The 14,423-nt window shown below is 41.4% G+C and overlaps 1 protein-coding gene across 1 annotated transcript; it reads right to left on the bottom strand.

Moving 5' to 3' along the window:
• Window positions 1-3,346: 3,346 nt before the first annotated feature.
• LOC110538098 (ATP synthase F(0) complex subunit C3, mitochondrial) lies at window positions 3,347-9,823 on the bottom strand. Its single transcript, XM_021624686.3, has 5 exons — window positions 9,521-9,823; window positions 7,987-8,034; window positions 5,018-5,098; window positions 3,912-4,090; window positions 3,347-3,672 (listed from the first exon to the last, which is right to left on the bottom strand). The coding sequence occupies exons 2-5, from the start codon at window positions 8,023-8,025 to the stop codon at window positions 3,558-3,560; spliced, it is 414 nt and encodes a 137-aa protein (XP_021480361.3). The 5' UTR covers window positions 8,026-8,034; window positions 9,521-9,823; the 3' UTR covers window positions 3,347-3,557.
• Between the last annotated feature and the right edge of the window lie 4,600 nt (window positions 9,824-14,423).

The raw sequence follows: 14,423 nt of genomic DNA, 5'->3' as shown, positions 1-14,423 counted from the left end.
GGGGGATGCTTGCAAGCCGAAGAACACCATCCCAACCGTGAAGCACAGGGGTGGCAGCATCATGTTGTGGGGGTGCTTTGCTGCAGGAGGAACTGGTGCAATTCACAAAATAGATGGCATCATGAGGGAGGAAAATTGTGTGGATATATTTAAGCAACGTCTCAAGACATCAGAAGTTAAAGGTTGGTCGCAATTGGGTCTTCCAAATGGACAATGACCCCAAGCATACTTCCGAAGTTGTGGCAAAATGGCTTAAGGACAACAAAGTCAAGGTATTTGAGTGGCCATCACAAAGCCCTGACCTCAATCCTATAGAATTGGGCAAAACTGAAAAAGCGTGTGCGAGCAAGGAGGCCTACAAACCTGACTCAGTTACACCAGCTCTGTCAGGAGGAATGGGCCAAAATTCACCCAACTTATTGTGGGAAGCTTGTGGAAGGCTACGTGAAACGTTTGAACCAAGTTAAACAATTTAAAAGCAATGCTACCAAATGGTTCTGACCCACTGGGAATGTGATGAAAGAAATCAAAGCTCAAAGAAATCATTCTCTCTAACATTATTCTGACATTTCACATTCTTAAAATAAAGTGGTGATCCTAACTGACCTAAAACAGGGAATTTTTACTAGGATTAAATGTCAGGAATTGTGAAAAACGGAGTTTAAATGCATTTGGCTAAGGTGTATGTAAACTTCCGACTTCAATTGTACCTTGACGTGGATTATAACGTAAATGAGTTGGCAGTTAAAAAAATGTTTAAAAAAAATGTTGACTTGTAAATTTATAGAAGATTGCTTTAGTTTAACTCAGGGTTATAGAACATCCTGGGTGTCCTCTTAACCATCTCCTACCAGAACATATTTAATGGTTAAATTCTTCCATTCAGACAGTCACTTTTTCCATTAGTGATTGAAGTTGTACATTCTCACCAGTATAGTGAATGCACATAGCATTTAGACTTGGGAGCACTAGTGCAGGTCAGATAGTACATTAAATGGCACATGGTTACATATGTATCGTTGTTTCAAGTCCAGTGTTCTCAGACTGTTGTTACATTTGTATTTGAGGGGCGGACACCACGAGCAAAGTCATTTGTATCATTTTATTGGCAAGTCTGATCAGGTTCAGTCAGAGAAATATTTCTTAATATATGACTGGGCTAAGCTATAGAACAGCATCTGTCATAGAAACAAATGGCGCATTGCTTTTGTGTCGGTGGTTGTGCCTTTAAAAATACAGAAAACCGCTTCTCTGTAGCCCAAACCGTTCAAAACTAAAGACCTACTTTACCGGAGCTAAAAAATGTAATTAATCTGGTCCAGATTGGCAGAATACACTTAAAGGGCTACACACAAATCAACCAAAATGAGTAAGGAACTATCAGAACTATGAAAATATTCATAATATACCCTATTTAATATATAAAAACATTTGTCACAGAAAATAGATAATTTGCAGTATCGATCAAATGAAATTGTCATTACCACTAAATACATTCATAGGGACTTTAAGTGTCACAGAATTATATTTGTTAAAGTTGGGAACTACTAGCCTAGAGAATAAAACTCATTCATATTTATAATAGACAGTGAAGCGACAACTTTTAACTTGGCCCAGCATTCTGGATTTGAGCTCAAATGTTTTATATTACGCGACAGTACAGAGCATCACCTTTCATTTGAGGGTATGTTCATGCATATGTTCAACCATTTAGAAATAAAAGCACTGTATGCATCTAGTTCCCCCATTTGAAGGTGACAAATACCCTTAAAAAGGTGACATTCAGGATTGTTGCAGCATATAAAACATGAAATCTCAATCCAAAATATAGAGCCAAATGAAACATTTCAGCTTCATCGTCTAAATGACAAAAGTGTACAGTATAGCCAATTTAAAAATGTACTTAATTTCAAGCACTGAAAGATATAGTTCATCCTCTTGTAACACTGGTTCACCCACCCAAAAAGGTAAAATTATTGTCCACAAACACCTAAGCACTCATGTCTGTGCAGAATTCATATTCTCCCCCCCAAAGTGTGCACATAGGCTCCCCCTCTTGCATTCAAAAGCAATGGACAGGGCAGGTGTAGGAAATGTGGAAAACACCTATACCCTGTGGCTACACCAAAGGTGAATCTCACAAGTCAATCAATTACTTGCTTCCCCTCATTCTATACTCTTCCAACTCAAAATGTCTGAGGAAAGCATGGATTACTGCTAGACTGCGCAAAGTTAAACTCTACTTAGGAAAACGGATCATATCCCAATTCCGCTTTTGAAATCGGGTCAAAAGTAAATTGCGGCAAGCAAGCCTGTACATCAACATTTTGTGCAGACTAAAAATTGTATTACATATACATCAAAAGTACAAAGCATGCTCTTTCTTTGACGGACTGACCAGATGGCTATAATCCCTTGATGTCCTGTTAAATCCACTTCAGTGTAGACAAAGGGGAGACAGGTTAAATAAAGATTTAAGTCTCAAGACATTGTGTGTGCCATTGAGGGTGAATGAACAGGACAAAATATTTAAGTGCCTTTGAACGGGGTATGGAAGGTGCCAGGCGCACCGGTTTGAGTATGTATGCAACGCTACTGGGTTTTTCCACTCAGTTTCCCGTGTATCAAGAACGGTCCACCACCCAAAGCTCATCCAGCCAACTGTGGGAAGCATTGGAGTCAACATGGGCCAGCGTCGCTGTGGAACGCATGACACCTAGTCGATGCACTGACAAATTGAGGCCGTTCGAGGGCAAAACTCAATATTAGGAAGGTGTTCCTAATGTTTTCTACACTGTATAAACTAGTAGAGGGATGGAAACTTTAATGGGTAGGGGGCAACAAAAATAAATTAGATCCGCAGTGGCTCTGCGTACCCACAGCCATACCCACCACCCTGTGAGCAAAACATTTTATCAGCCCTGCTCGTGACAGTGAAGACCCCAAAAATATTGTGTTTTAAAGTTTCCTGAAATTCTACACATTGCCATAGGGGAGGCAAATGCTTGCAGTTTTTAATATAACTGATGATCAAAACGGGCCCCCACAGTTGGTAATTCGACCTCAATTCCTACAAGTTTACATAGCTGGTTGCGAGACTAATTATCCAATCTAAAGATGCTTTGCGTGACATGGGCTAATTGAGCGACTGCTGATGCACAACTACATTTGATTGAAAATTGCACCTTGTGTATTCTTTTATTCGAAACACAACAGGAAGTTGAGACCTCATCCCTGTACATGTAGCTTATATTGTATTCAATGTGACAATTTAACTAGTACTTTTAGCTACTCTTTTATGTCTTCAAGTCCAGCACCCAAACACCACTGAAAAATAAGGACTGACAAGTTTATAGTTTTCCCAACCATTTATTCAGACAGACAGTCTAAATCAAAGCGAGCTCTTACGTAAAACTTCTGAAAAAAATGGGAACATAAAAAGGCAGGATTTGTAATCGTAGATTTTGATTGGAATGGCGGTGCCACGGCCTCATGAGCGTCGCATCAAGAGTTCCAATTCCCTGGGAGAAGGGAGGTGACGGATGGGAGAGACTAAATTACATAGCGAACAGGATGAGGAACGCCACCATGAGACAGAAGAGCCCCATTGCCTCAGACAGGGCAAAGCCCAGGATGGCGTACGAGAAGAGCTGCTGCTTCAGGGAGGGGTTCCTGTCAGAGAGACAAAGAGGAGAGGACTGGAAGTTATGATTAAGGCTGGCCGACAGCACCAGTAGCAATTTGTTCATTAATGATATGAACCCAAATTAATAGGATCCGGCTCTCTCCAATAATCTTGTGCTAAAATGTTAGCATTTCCCTGCCACCCACAATCAATGATCTGCATCCAATTTTGCTTCTATATCTGCCCACTTCCACAAACGATTGAATCCTTTTCTTTCATCAGTTACCTGGCATAGCCGATGATCAAGCTACCGAACACAGTTCCAATTCCAGCCCCTGATCCCGCCACACCCACTGTGGCGGCTCCAGCACCGATGAACTTGGCGGCAGTGTCGATGTCCCTGGAGATAGCGCTGGTCTGGAACCCCCGGGTTAGAAGAGAAGCCTCACTGACAGGCAACAGGGTCTGGGGAAGATGCAGGGTGCAGCACAGTCAAAATCAGAACATAGAGGAGCTAGAGACTGAAATGGACCTGAGGCCACCTGACAGGTGTAGATAGTATAATAGCCCACCACTCCAAAACAATGGAAGCTTAGCTCCCTATTGCTTTCACCTTGACCCTTCTGGTAGTCTGAACTGATGTGTAATAACAGATAAGGGCTAGGGACACATCTGGAACTGGGGTTTGTTTAGGAGTGAAATGTTATGGAACAGAAGGAACTGTAAGGCCTAATACATTTCAGTACTATTACGGTGTATGAGTAGTGCATTGACCCCACTGAATAAAGGCCCAGAAAAGGAACCTATCAAGAAGAACAGACTAGTGCAGAGGTTTAAAGTACTGCTTAAGAGACCAGTCAAGGGCAACAAGTGCAGAGTGCTCCAGTGCCTTTTTTAAATTCATCTTATTTTTACAAGGAACATGTGTGTAGGCACAAAGAAATTTAGGAGCACTATGAAAAATATTTCAGGCAATAAAGCTAAAATCCTTAATTTCTCTAGGCACACTGATGCTCCTACATTTAAATTCCGGGTAGGACAGAAAAACATTAAGGCGGATATTCGAGTAAAATGGTCACACAGAGTCCTGAAGGGATCCTTGGAAATGGTCACAAGGACAGCCTGGATACCAGTCTTACTTAAGCACTGGCCATGTTAGTATTTCCCCATACAGGGATTTAAAGTAGTCTGGTGTTAAGGATAAATACAACTGAAGAGGCAATAAGGGTTACTGATGAGTTAAATAAACTTTATGAACATAAAAATGGCCTAATAAATGGTTTCAGGTTAACACAAAAAAGGGGCAATTGGCAAAAGGTTTACACAAACCTAAGCACCAAACTGTCAACGCTTCGGTCACGGAGTTTAATTTGGGTTTGAAGAGAGGCTTACCTGCTGCTCACTTCTGGCTTCAGGTCTGTTGAAGACTGAGACTGAGACTGGCCGGGCGAGGACTCTGGACCCCCCACGCAGCTGCAAGAGACAACTACACATCAGACTCCTAGACAGACAAAAGTGTGTAACAAGCTCTACTTACAATCATTACTAACAGACTACCAAACGTAGATTACCCAGAGGTGAGTTCTGGAGCACGCCAAGATTATGACCCTAGAGGTGCATTTAATAGTCTAACGTCTAGGAGGATTAGAGGCATGAAGACCGGTAGAACGGCAATGTCAAACCAAATTCTATTTGTCACATGAGCCAAGTACGACAGGTGTAGTAGACCTTATATTGAAATGCTTACTTAGAAGCCCTTAACCAACAATGCAGTTAAGAAAATACATAAAGAGCTAAGAATAAATGATTACAGCGTAGCAGTAAACAATAGCGGGGCTATATACAAGGGGTACTGGAACCGAGTCAGGTGCACCGGTGTCATGTCATGATCAATCCAAATCTTGTCCTTAGTAAAAACTGAGTACTATAGGGTTAGATTAGCCTACAAGGTGATGTTGTCCCAATATATCCCCAGCTGACCACTGGTCATGCACACAGGTAACACTGCCATAGACTATTCTTTCAATCATCAACCTTTAAAAAAAAAGTGCTTTCTCATCTCATGTGCTGTCATAGTTCACAGCATTATCCCAGAAACTCTAGACTCCACACCAATTTGCATACCACCCTAACAGATCCACAGACGATGCAATCTATTGCACACCACTGCCCTTTCCCACCTGGACAAAAGGAACACATGTGAGAATGCCATTCACTGACTACAGCTCAGCATTCAACACCATTATGCTCTCAAAGCGCATCACTAAGCTAAGGAGCCTGGGACTAAACTCCTCCCTCTGCAACTGGATCCTGGAATTCCTGACGGGCCGCCCCCAGGTGGTAAGGTAGGTAACACCACATCTACCATGCTGATCCTCAATACGGGTGCCCCTCAGTGGTGCGTGCTCAGTCCTCCTGTACTCCCTATTCACCCATGACTGCAACACCATCATTAAGTTTGCAGACAATTCAACAGTGGTAGGCCTGATCCCCGACAATGATGACACAGCCTATAGGGAGGAGGTCAGAGACCTGGAAGTGTGGTGCCAGGATAACAACCTCTCCCTCAACGTGATCAAGACAAAGGAGATGATTGTGGACTACAGGAAAAGGAGGACTGAACACGCCCCCATTCTCAGTGATGGGGCTGCAATGGAGCAGGTTGATAGCGGCCTTGTTGTCCACATAACAGAGCAAAAGAGCACCAGGGACGCAAGCTGGTGAGGGCCCAGAAAGGAAACACTTTTTTGCACTGAAACATCCTAAAAATATATAATCCCTGCTAGGGGGAAATGCAGTTTAACTAATGGAACAACAAATATGATCTACAGGATCAGTCTATGTAAAATAAAGTGATTACTGTGAACCTAACTCACAGCTAAAAGTCTTAAGAAAAAAAAAAAACAATACACTAATATTGCAGTTAGCCATGAGAGCCTAGAACACTTGTGACCACACACCTAAATATTGCACTTGGTGGAAAAAAAATAATCTTAAAGTAGAAATAGAATGGAACAAATAGAATGCCTACTTTTGCTCTATTATAGTGGCCACTATAGTACACGATCAAGTGCACAAGGCAACATGTGCAAAAATAACATTCACTGAGTAAAAAAAAAAAAAAAAGTATAATCCTCCCTCACAGGTTACTGTCAAGTTCAACGCAACAAAAGCAATATCTTTATGCTACATTGCACATTACTACATTGTAGAACAGAGGTCCACAGGCAAAGTGTACAATGTGCCAGCAGCGCATGATACCCTTTGTTGGCATAATTGATCTTTCAGGCAGCGAGTAGACCTGGCATACCCCTTTCTATCCACTGTATTAAAAAAAGTGTTGTGTTCTTTCACCTCTATAGTGGCATCCAGCTTAAGCCAGGCCCTGCTACACTTGATCCCTGAATCCACTTGTTTAACAAGCAAAACCTCATTGCCACCAAATTCTCTCATTCTGAAAATTAACCGTTTTCCCTCTACAGTATGTGGTTAACAGATAGTGGTTGGTTTGTTAGCATTTCAAAAACAGATTACCAGGAAGCAACGTTAACACATAACTTGAGGAACAGCAAGGAGTAGTAAACCAGTTAATACTATAGCTAATTGGTTAGGTTACCAACATTAGCCGTCTGACTATTAGCAAGCTAATTTTCACACCATGAACTCAAACTTTCCAAATGCCAGTTGTTTTTCAGTTACAGCTCATGAAGTACGCTTCAGTCTCCATGGTCAGACTTCTCACCTACCTCTTCGTTATCGTTTAGGAGACGTGCTGTTGAAAGGTAGCTTGTCAGTTACCATTCTCTGCTGTCTTTCCAGAGAGTGCGCAGATGATTTAACTAGCAAATTGGTTGTCTCTTCTCTCTTCAGTCACATGCTGCATTCTGTTGTGTGAACGATTGGCTGAGCCTTGGATACATCAACGTTAATGCTTCAAACGCACGTCACTCGTTTGCTTACAGACAGTAGTGAGCCAAAGCCCCCCACCCCCTCATCGGACCAACACGAATCACTTAGGTCACCAATTTTGGATTAAAAACGGCAAATTTAGCCAAAATGTGACTAGTTTGCATCCCTGTATCATGGTTCAAACACACCAAGACAGTCATGAAGAGGGCACGACAAAACCTATTCCCCCTCAGGAGACTGAAAAGATTTGGCATGGGTCCTCAAAGTTCTACAGTTGCACCATCGAGAGCATCCTGACACCTGTTGTATTCATCGCATGTGACATAAAATGTGATATTCCTTACCAAGGACACTCATTTCCTGCACATCTTATAGCTAAACAGGATTGTAAGTGCTAGATCTAGACTGATAGAGGATCAAACAGTGACATTGTAGTGTCAAATAATACATACCACAGCAGGTGAGGTGACAAACTTAGCGCAGGCGTACATGGCTGGTGCCTGTGGAGAGAGATGAGATATTACATTTTTTTGAACTGCTAATTTGCACCACCATTAAAATGTCCTACCAATTCAACAGGCATCTTTAAGCACAGTCATTTGGACCCCCCCCAAAAAAGTTAAGAGTTGTGCATGACTTCCATTAACTACAGCCCTACACCAGCTCGTCACTGCTAAAGGTACAGTAATGGTGACCTGAGCTGTAGGTGTAACCAGTCAAGCATTTGACCATATGCATCAGGGAAGAGGATGCGCAAAAGGCAGACTAAGGTTCTGTTGTAAAGTCTGAATGTAGAATCACAAGGTTACAACTCAGCACAAATAAAGAATCAAGTTACAATCTTTACACCCATGTCAAGATTAGTTAAGTGAAAATGCATGAAAATAGCAAGGCTTGATTGAATGTGACAAGAGCCCAAAGCAAATGACAGTGAAGCATTAAACAAGATCCTTTCAAAACACTAAGTGGGGAGTTAAACGATGATCAACTTCGACTCCAGAGATGTCTAATACTAATTAATCCAATTGTGTAGGTAGCACCAGTGCACATATGACCCAGACAGGCAAGCTAGCCTTTAGCTATGCTTGAATTAGCTTTTTAAATAAACTAGCTAAATTCACGGTAAAAAAAACACCACACGCTTTAGTACAGTACACCCTCCTCCTTCCCTGTCGCCATTCCGCCCCTGGGCAGGTAGTTAGCACGAATGACAACGGAAGGAATCACCATGGGGGAAACTTAAACTAAATTGTCCATGCTTGAATGTGGCTTATTAGACCCCTTTCACATGCAATGAGGGTAGCAGCGAATTGCAAAAAGATGAAAGCATGAAACGTTAGTTGGATAACCCGGGTAGCTTGTTAGCCATAGCTAGCTAAATTTAATATACTTCAGACGGACACTGCTAACGTTAGATAGGTGGGAGGATTTGGCTAGCCAGCTCGAGACGTGAAGGTCAAAAATGACCCTCAGACACCAATACAGGATATAAATACAAGGACGCTGCATTTGGTACAGGACTAGATATTGATACAAATTGTTAAACGTTCTTCTCAATTCTCAGGGACATGAATCCATAATGACCGAAAACATGCACTGGATCACTAGGCCCAGATATGGACGAGCAAGTCAGACATTTTGCAGAAGCTTCACCGCAGCTTAGAATCGGTTGTACCCCAAAATGCATGGTTTCGCATATTAATATTTGCATGTTTATTTCCCAACAGTATTCGCGGCTGACCATGTAGACAATTCTCTGGTAAGAATTCTACAGTACGAATATATTCACTGTAAAATGTCATTTTTGGAAGAAATCATTGAATGGCCGTCAACTTCACCTACATTGCATGGCTAGCTAGCATGCTAACAATTTATATTCGCCCCCGCAATGCTGACAGAACATTTCAAAATATTCACAATGCGATTATAACCATACCGAAATGACAAAATAATGCGTCACACTGAAACCCTAAATTATTAACTCACCTTAATGTTACAGTACACACGGGGTCCTAGATAACTAATTTTCGCTCACAGCAGCAGTCAATGTGCACTCTGACAGCTGTCACCTTGTCATTTATAATCTTAGTTACTACGTCCTAAACGTCCATTGGACAAAAGGAAACCTCCTTCGACTGTGATTTCCTGTTTAGCTTGTCACTACTTTTAACCTAGCCTATAGTGGAGCTTTCAATGAACTACAATGCTTGCAATTGGTTGACAGTATTTAGGGCGGCTGGGTGACTCAAACGCTGACGTATGGTAAGAATGGACTCGAATCCTATTTCCTTTCCCCATTGGACCATATTCCCGTTAACCTTTCAAACTACATCCAGTGTCCTTGATTTCTATTGGACAGTGTATAGGACGTCCCGCCTACTTCCAACATTTTAGGAGTAAAGGAATTGGTACGCTTTAAATGACGTGCAGTTTATACAATAATCTATAACCGTATGTCATGCTTTATAAAGGGTTCATAAACGTGGCATTAATGTGTGACATAACCACCAATGTCCAATGTGACATAACCCACTATGTCAAATATGACACAAACATCGCTTAATAATGGCCTAATAATAATAATTCAATTGAGGCTTCACAAAATATGCATCCTGGTAGAGCATTGCAACGCCAGAATATTGGATTCAATTCCCGACACCAACCATCATTGAAACATTATTCATGCATGACTGAAAGTTGCTTTGGATAAAAGTGTCTGCTAAACTTGATATATTATATTTCACTAAAACATTTCTAGGATGGCGGAACCTCTTTCCCTCTTGGGTGTGTAGTCAATATTGGACCTAACCTCAACTTCCCCAAAAGTGCTATGCTGCTGGATAACACACACTAAGGTGCAGTCATGCAAAGCCAAAAACATTGGTCGGGCCTTATAAAATCCGTAGAAATGTTTTACCTACTTATGTTTTCTCCCAAATCCTGTTTTCCTGGTTTTGTTTTTCCAGGTTTCAGATTTCCCAATTTTTTTCTGATTCCCCCCAGTTTTCACGCTTTTTTAAATAGAAAAACAAAACATTTAGATTTTCTGTGTTCACAACAATGCTTAAACTACATCAGGGGGTGACTTTTGACATCTGAGAAAAACTGAAGAAACTTTGATTTTTTTAGTGTAGTTGCCCTTCAATTCAGTGAGCATGTTTGGTTTTCTTTAGTGCAGTAAGCGCACATGTAATGTGATTTGGCTGTCAACAGAATGGGTGGAGTAAAAAGGCCAGCAACACTCCACATTATTCAGAGCCCTAAATGACACCATATACAGTGCCTTAAGAAAGTATTCAGACCCCTTGACTTTCTCCACATTTTCTTACGTTACAGCCTTATTCTAAAATTGATTAAATAAAAACAATTCCTCAGCAATCTACACACAATACCCCATAATGAAAAAGTGGAAACAGGGTTTAAGAAATTTGTGCAAATTTTTATAAAAAAATAAATAAATGAAATACCTCATTTACATAAGCATTCAGACCCGAAATTGAGCTCATGTGCATCCTGTTTCCATTGATTATCATTGATGTTTCTACAACTTGAGTCCACCTGTGGTAAATTCAATTGATTTGACATGATTTGGAAGGCACACACCTGCCTATAAAAGGTCCCACAGTTGACAGTGCATGTCAGAGCAAAAACCAAGCCATGAGGTCAAAAATAATTGTACGTAGCACGCCGGGACAGGATTGTGTCGAGGCACAGATCTGGGGAAGGGGACCAAAAAATGTCAGCAGCTTTGAAGATCCCCAAGAACACAGTGGAATCCATCATTCTTAAACTGAAGAAGTTTAGAACCACTAAGACTCTTCCTAGAGCTGGCCGCCTGGCCAAACTGAGCAATCGGGGGAGAAGGGCCTTGGTCAGGGAGGTAACCAAGAACCCGATGGTCAGTCTGACAGATCTCTAGAGTTCCTCTAGAGATGGCAGAACCTTCCAGAAGGACAACCATCTCTGCAGCACTCCACCAATCAGGCCTTCCTTTATGGAGTGGCCAGACGAAAGCCACCCTGACACCCTGCTTGCAGTTTGCCAAAAGGCACCTAAAGACTCTCAGAGCATGAGAAAGAAGATAATCTGGTCTGATGAAACCAAGATTGAACTACTTGGCCTGAATGCCAAGTTTCACATCTGGAGGAAACCTGGCACCATCCCTACTGTGAAGCATGGTGGTGGCAGCATCATGCTGTGGGGATGTTTTTCAGTAGCAGGGACTTGGAGACTAGTCAGGATCGAGGCAAAGATGAACAGATCAAAGTACAGTGATCATTCATGAAAGTTGCTCCAAAGCGCTCAGGACCTCAGACAGGGGTCAAGGTTCACCTTCCAACAGGACAACGACCCTAAGCACACAGCCAAGACAACACAGGAGAGGCTTTGCCAAAAAATTCTAAAAACCTATTTTCGCTTTGTCATTATGAAGTACTGTGTGTAGTTTGATGAGGGAAATTATTTAAGACATTTTAGAATAAGGCTGTAACATAACATAATGTATAAAAAGGGAAAGGGTCTGAATACTTTCTGAATGTGCTGTATGTGCCTGGGATATCAAATTCAATTTTATTGGTCACATACACATGGTTAGCAGATGTTAATGCGAAATGCTTGTGCTTCTAGCTCCGACTATGCAGTAAAATTTAACAAGTAATCGAACAAATTCACAACAACTACCTTATACACACAAATGTAAAGGGATGAATAAGAATATGTACATAAATATGGATGAGCAATGGTGTGTAGCATAGACAAGATGCAGTAGATGGTGTAGAATACATTATATACAGTGGTGCAAAAAAATATTTAGTCTGCCACCAATTGTGCAAGTTCTGTAATTTTCATCATAGGTACACTTCAACTATGACGGACAAAATGAGGGAAAAAAAATCCAGAAAATCACATTGTAGAATTTTATTTGCAAATTATGGTGGAAAATAAGTATTTGGTCAATAACAAAAGTTTATCTCAATACTTTGTTATATACCCTTTGTTGGCAATGACAGAGGTCAAACGTTTTCTGTAAGTCTTCACAAGGTTTTCACACACTGTTGCTGGTATTTTGGCCCATTCCTCCATGCAGATCTCCTCTAGAGCAGGGATGTTTTGGGGCTGTTGCTCGGCAACACGGACTTTCAACTCCCTCCAAAGATTTTCTATGGGGTTGAGATCTGGAGACTGGCTAGGCCACTCCAGGACCTTGAAATGCTTCTTACGAAGTCACTCCTTCATCTCCCGGGCGGTGTGTTTGGGATCATTGTAATGCTGAAAGAGCCAGCTACGTTTCATCTTCAATGCCCTTGCTGATGGAAGGAGGTTTTCACTCAAAATCTCACGATACATGGCCCCATTCATTCTTTCCTTTACACGGATCAGTCGTCCTGGTCCCATTGCAGAAAAACAGCCCCAAAGCATGATGTTTCCACCCCCATGCTTCACAGTAGGTATGGTGTTCTTTGGATGCAACTCAGCATTCTTTGTCCTCCAAACACGACAAGTTGAGTTTTTACCAAAAAGTTATATTTTGGTTTCATCTGACCATATGACATTCTCCCAATCTTCTTCTGGATCATCCAAATGCTCTCTAGCAAACTTCAGACGGGCCTGGACATGTACTGGCTTAAGCAGGGGGACACGTCTGGCACTGTAGGATTTGAGTCCCTGGCGGCGTTGTGTGTTACTGATGGTAGGCTTTGTTACTTTGGTCCCAGATCTCTGCAGGTCATTCACTAGGTCCCCCCGTGTGGTTCTGGGATTTTTGCTCACCGTTCTTTTGATCATTTTGACCCCACGGGTGTGATCTTGCGTGGAGCCCCAGATCGAGGGAGATTATCAGTGGTCTTGTATGTCTTCCATTTCCTAATAATTGCTCCCACAGTTGATTTCTTCAAACCAAGCTGCTTACCTATTGCATATTCAGTCTTCCCATTCTGGTGCAGGTCTACAATTTAGTTTCTGGTGTCCTTTGACAGCTCTTTGGTCTTGACCATAGTGGAGTTTGGAGTGTGACTGTTTGAGGTTGTGGACAGGTGTCTTTTATACTGATAACAAGTTCAAACAGGTGCCATTAATACAGGTAACGAGTGGAGGACAGAGGAGCCTCTTAAAGAAGAAGTTACAGGTCTGTGAGAGCCAGAAATCTTGCTTGTTTGTAGGTGACTAAATACTTATTTTCCACCATAATTTGCAAATAAATTCATAAAAAATCCTACAATGTGATTTTCTGGATTTTTTTTCTCATTTTGTCTGTCATAGTTAAAGTGTACCTATGATGAAAATTACAGGCCTCGCTCATCTTTTGTAAGTGGTAGAACTTGCACAATTGGTGGCTGACTAAATACTTTTTTTGCCCCACTGTAAATGCATATAAAGCAGTCACTAATATTCATATTGTAACAACACTTGGTGCACATGTTACGAACACTGAATACTTTTGCCAAGCGTGGTAAACAGTATAGAAGTAGCTCATGCTAAGGCAATGTGTCCAATTTGTCCTGATGGTGGCACAGTGAGCACACAGCTGATCCCCGGCAACAGTTGCAGCTTTAATTTTGTCTTGCTCTTGTTAATGCTAATATGGCTTAAATCCACTAGCTAGCTAACCAACAACTGTATGTAACAATGTACAGTGGGGAGAACAAGTATTTGATACACTGCCGATTTTGTAGGGTTTACTACTTACAAAGCATGTAGAGGTCAGTCATTTTTATCATAGGTAAACTTCAACTTTGAGAGACGGAATCTAAAACAAAAATCCAGAAAATCACATTGTATGATTTTTAAGTAATTAAATGGCATTTTATTGCATGACATAAGTATTTGATCACCTACCAACCAGTAAGAATTCCAGCTCTCACAGACCTGTTAGTTTTTCTTTAAGAATCCC

Source organism: Oncorhynchus mykiss, chromosome 12, assembly GCF_057628025.1.
Source record: "Oncorhynchus mykiss isolate SJ-2025 chromosome 12, ASM5762802v1, whole genome shotgun sequence".
Classification (NCBI taxonomy): domain Eukaryota; kingdom Metazoa; phylum Chordata; class Actinopteri; order Salmoniformes; family Salmonidae; genus Oncorhynchus; species Oncorhynchus mykiss.
This window is presented reverse-complemented; position numbering and strand designations above follow the sequence as displayed.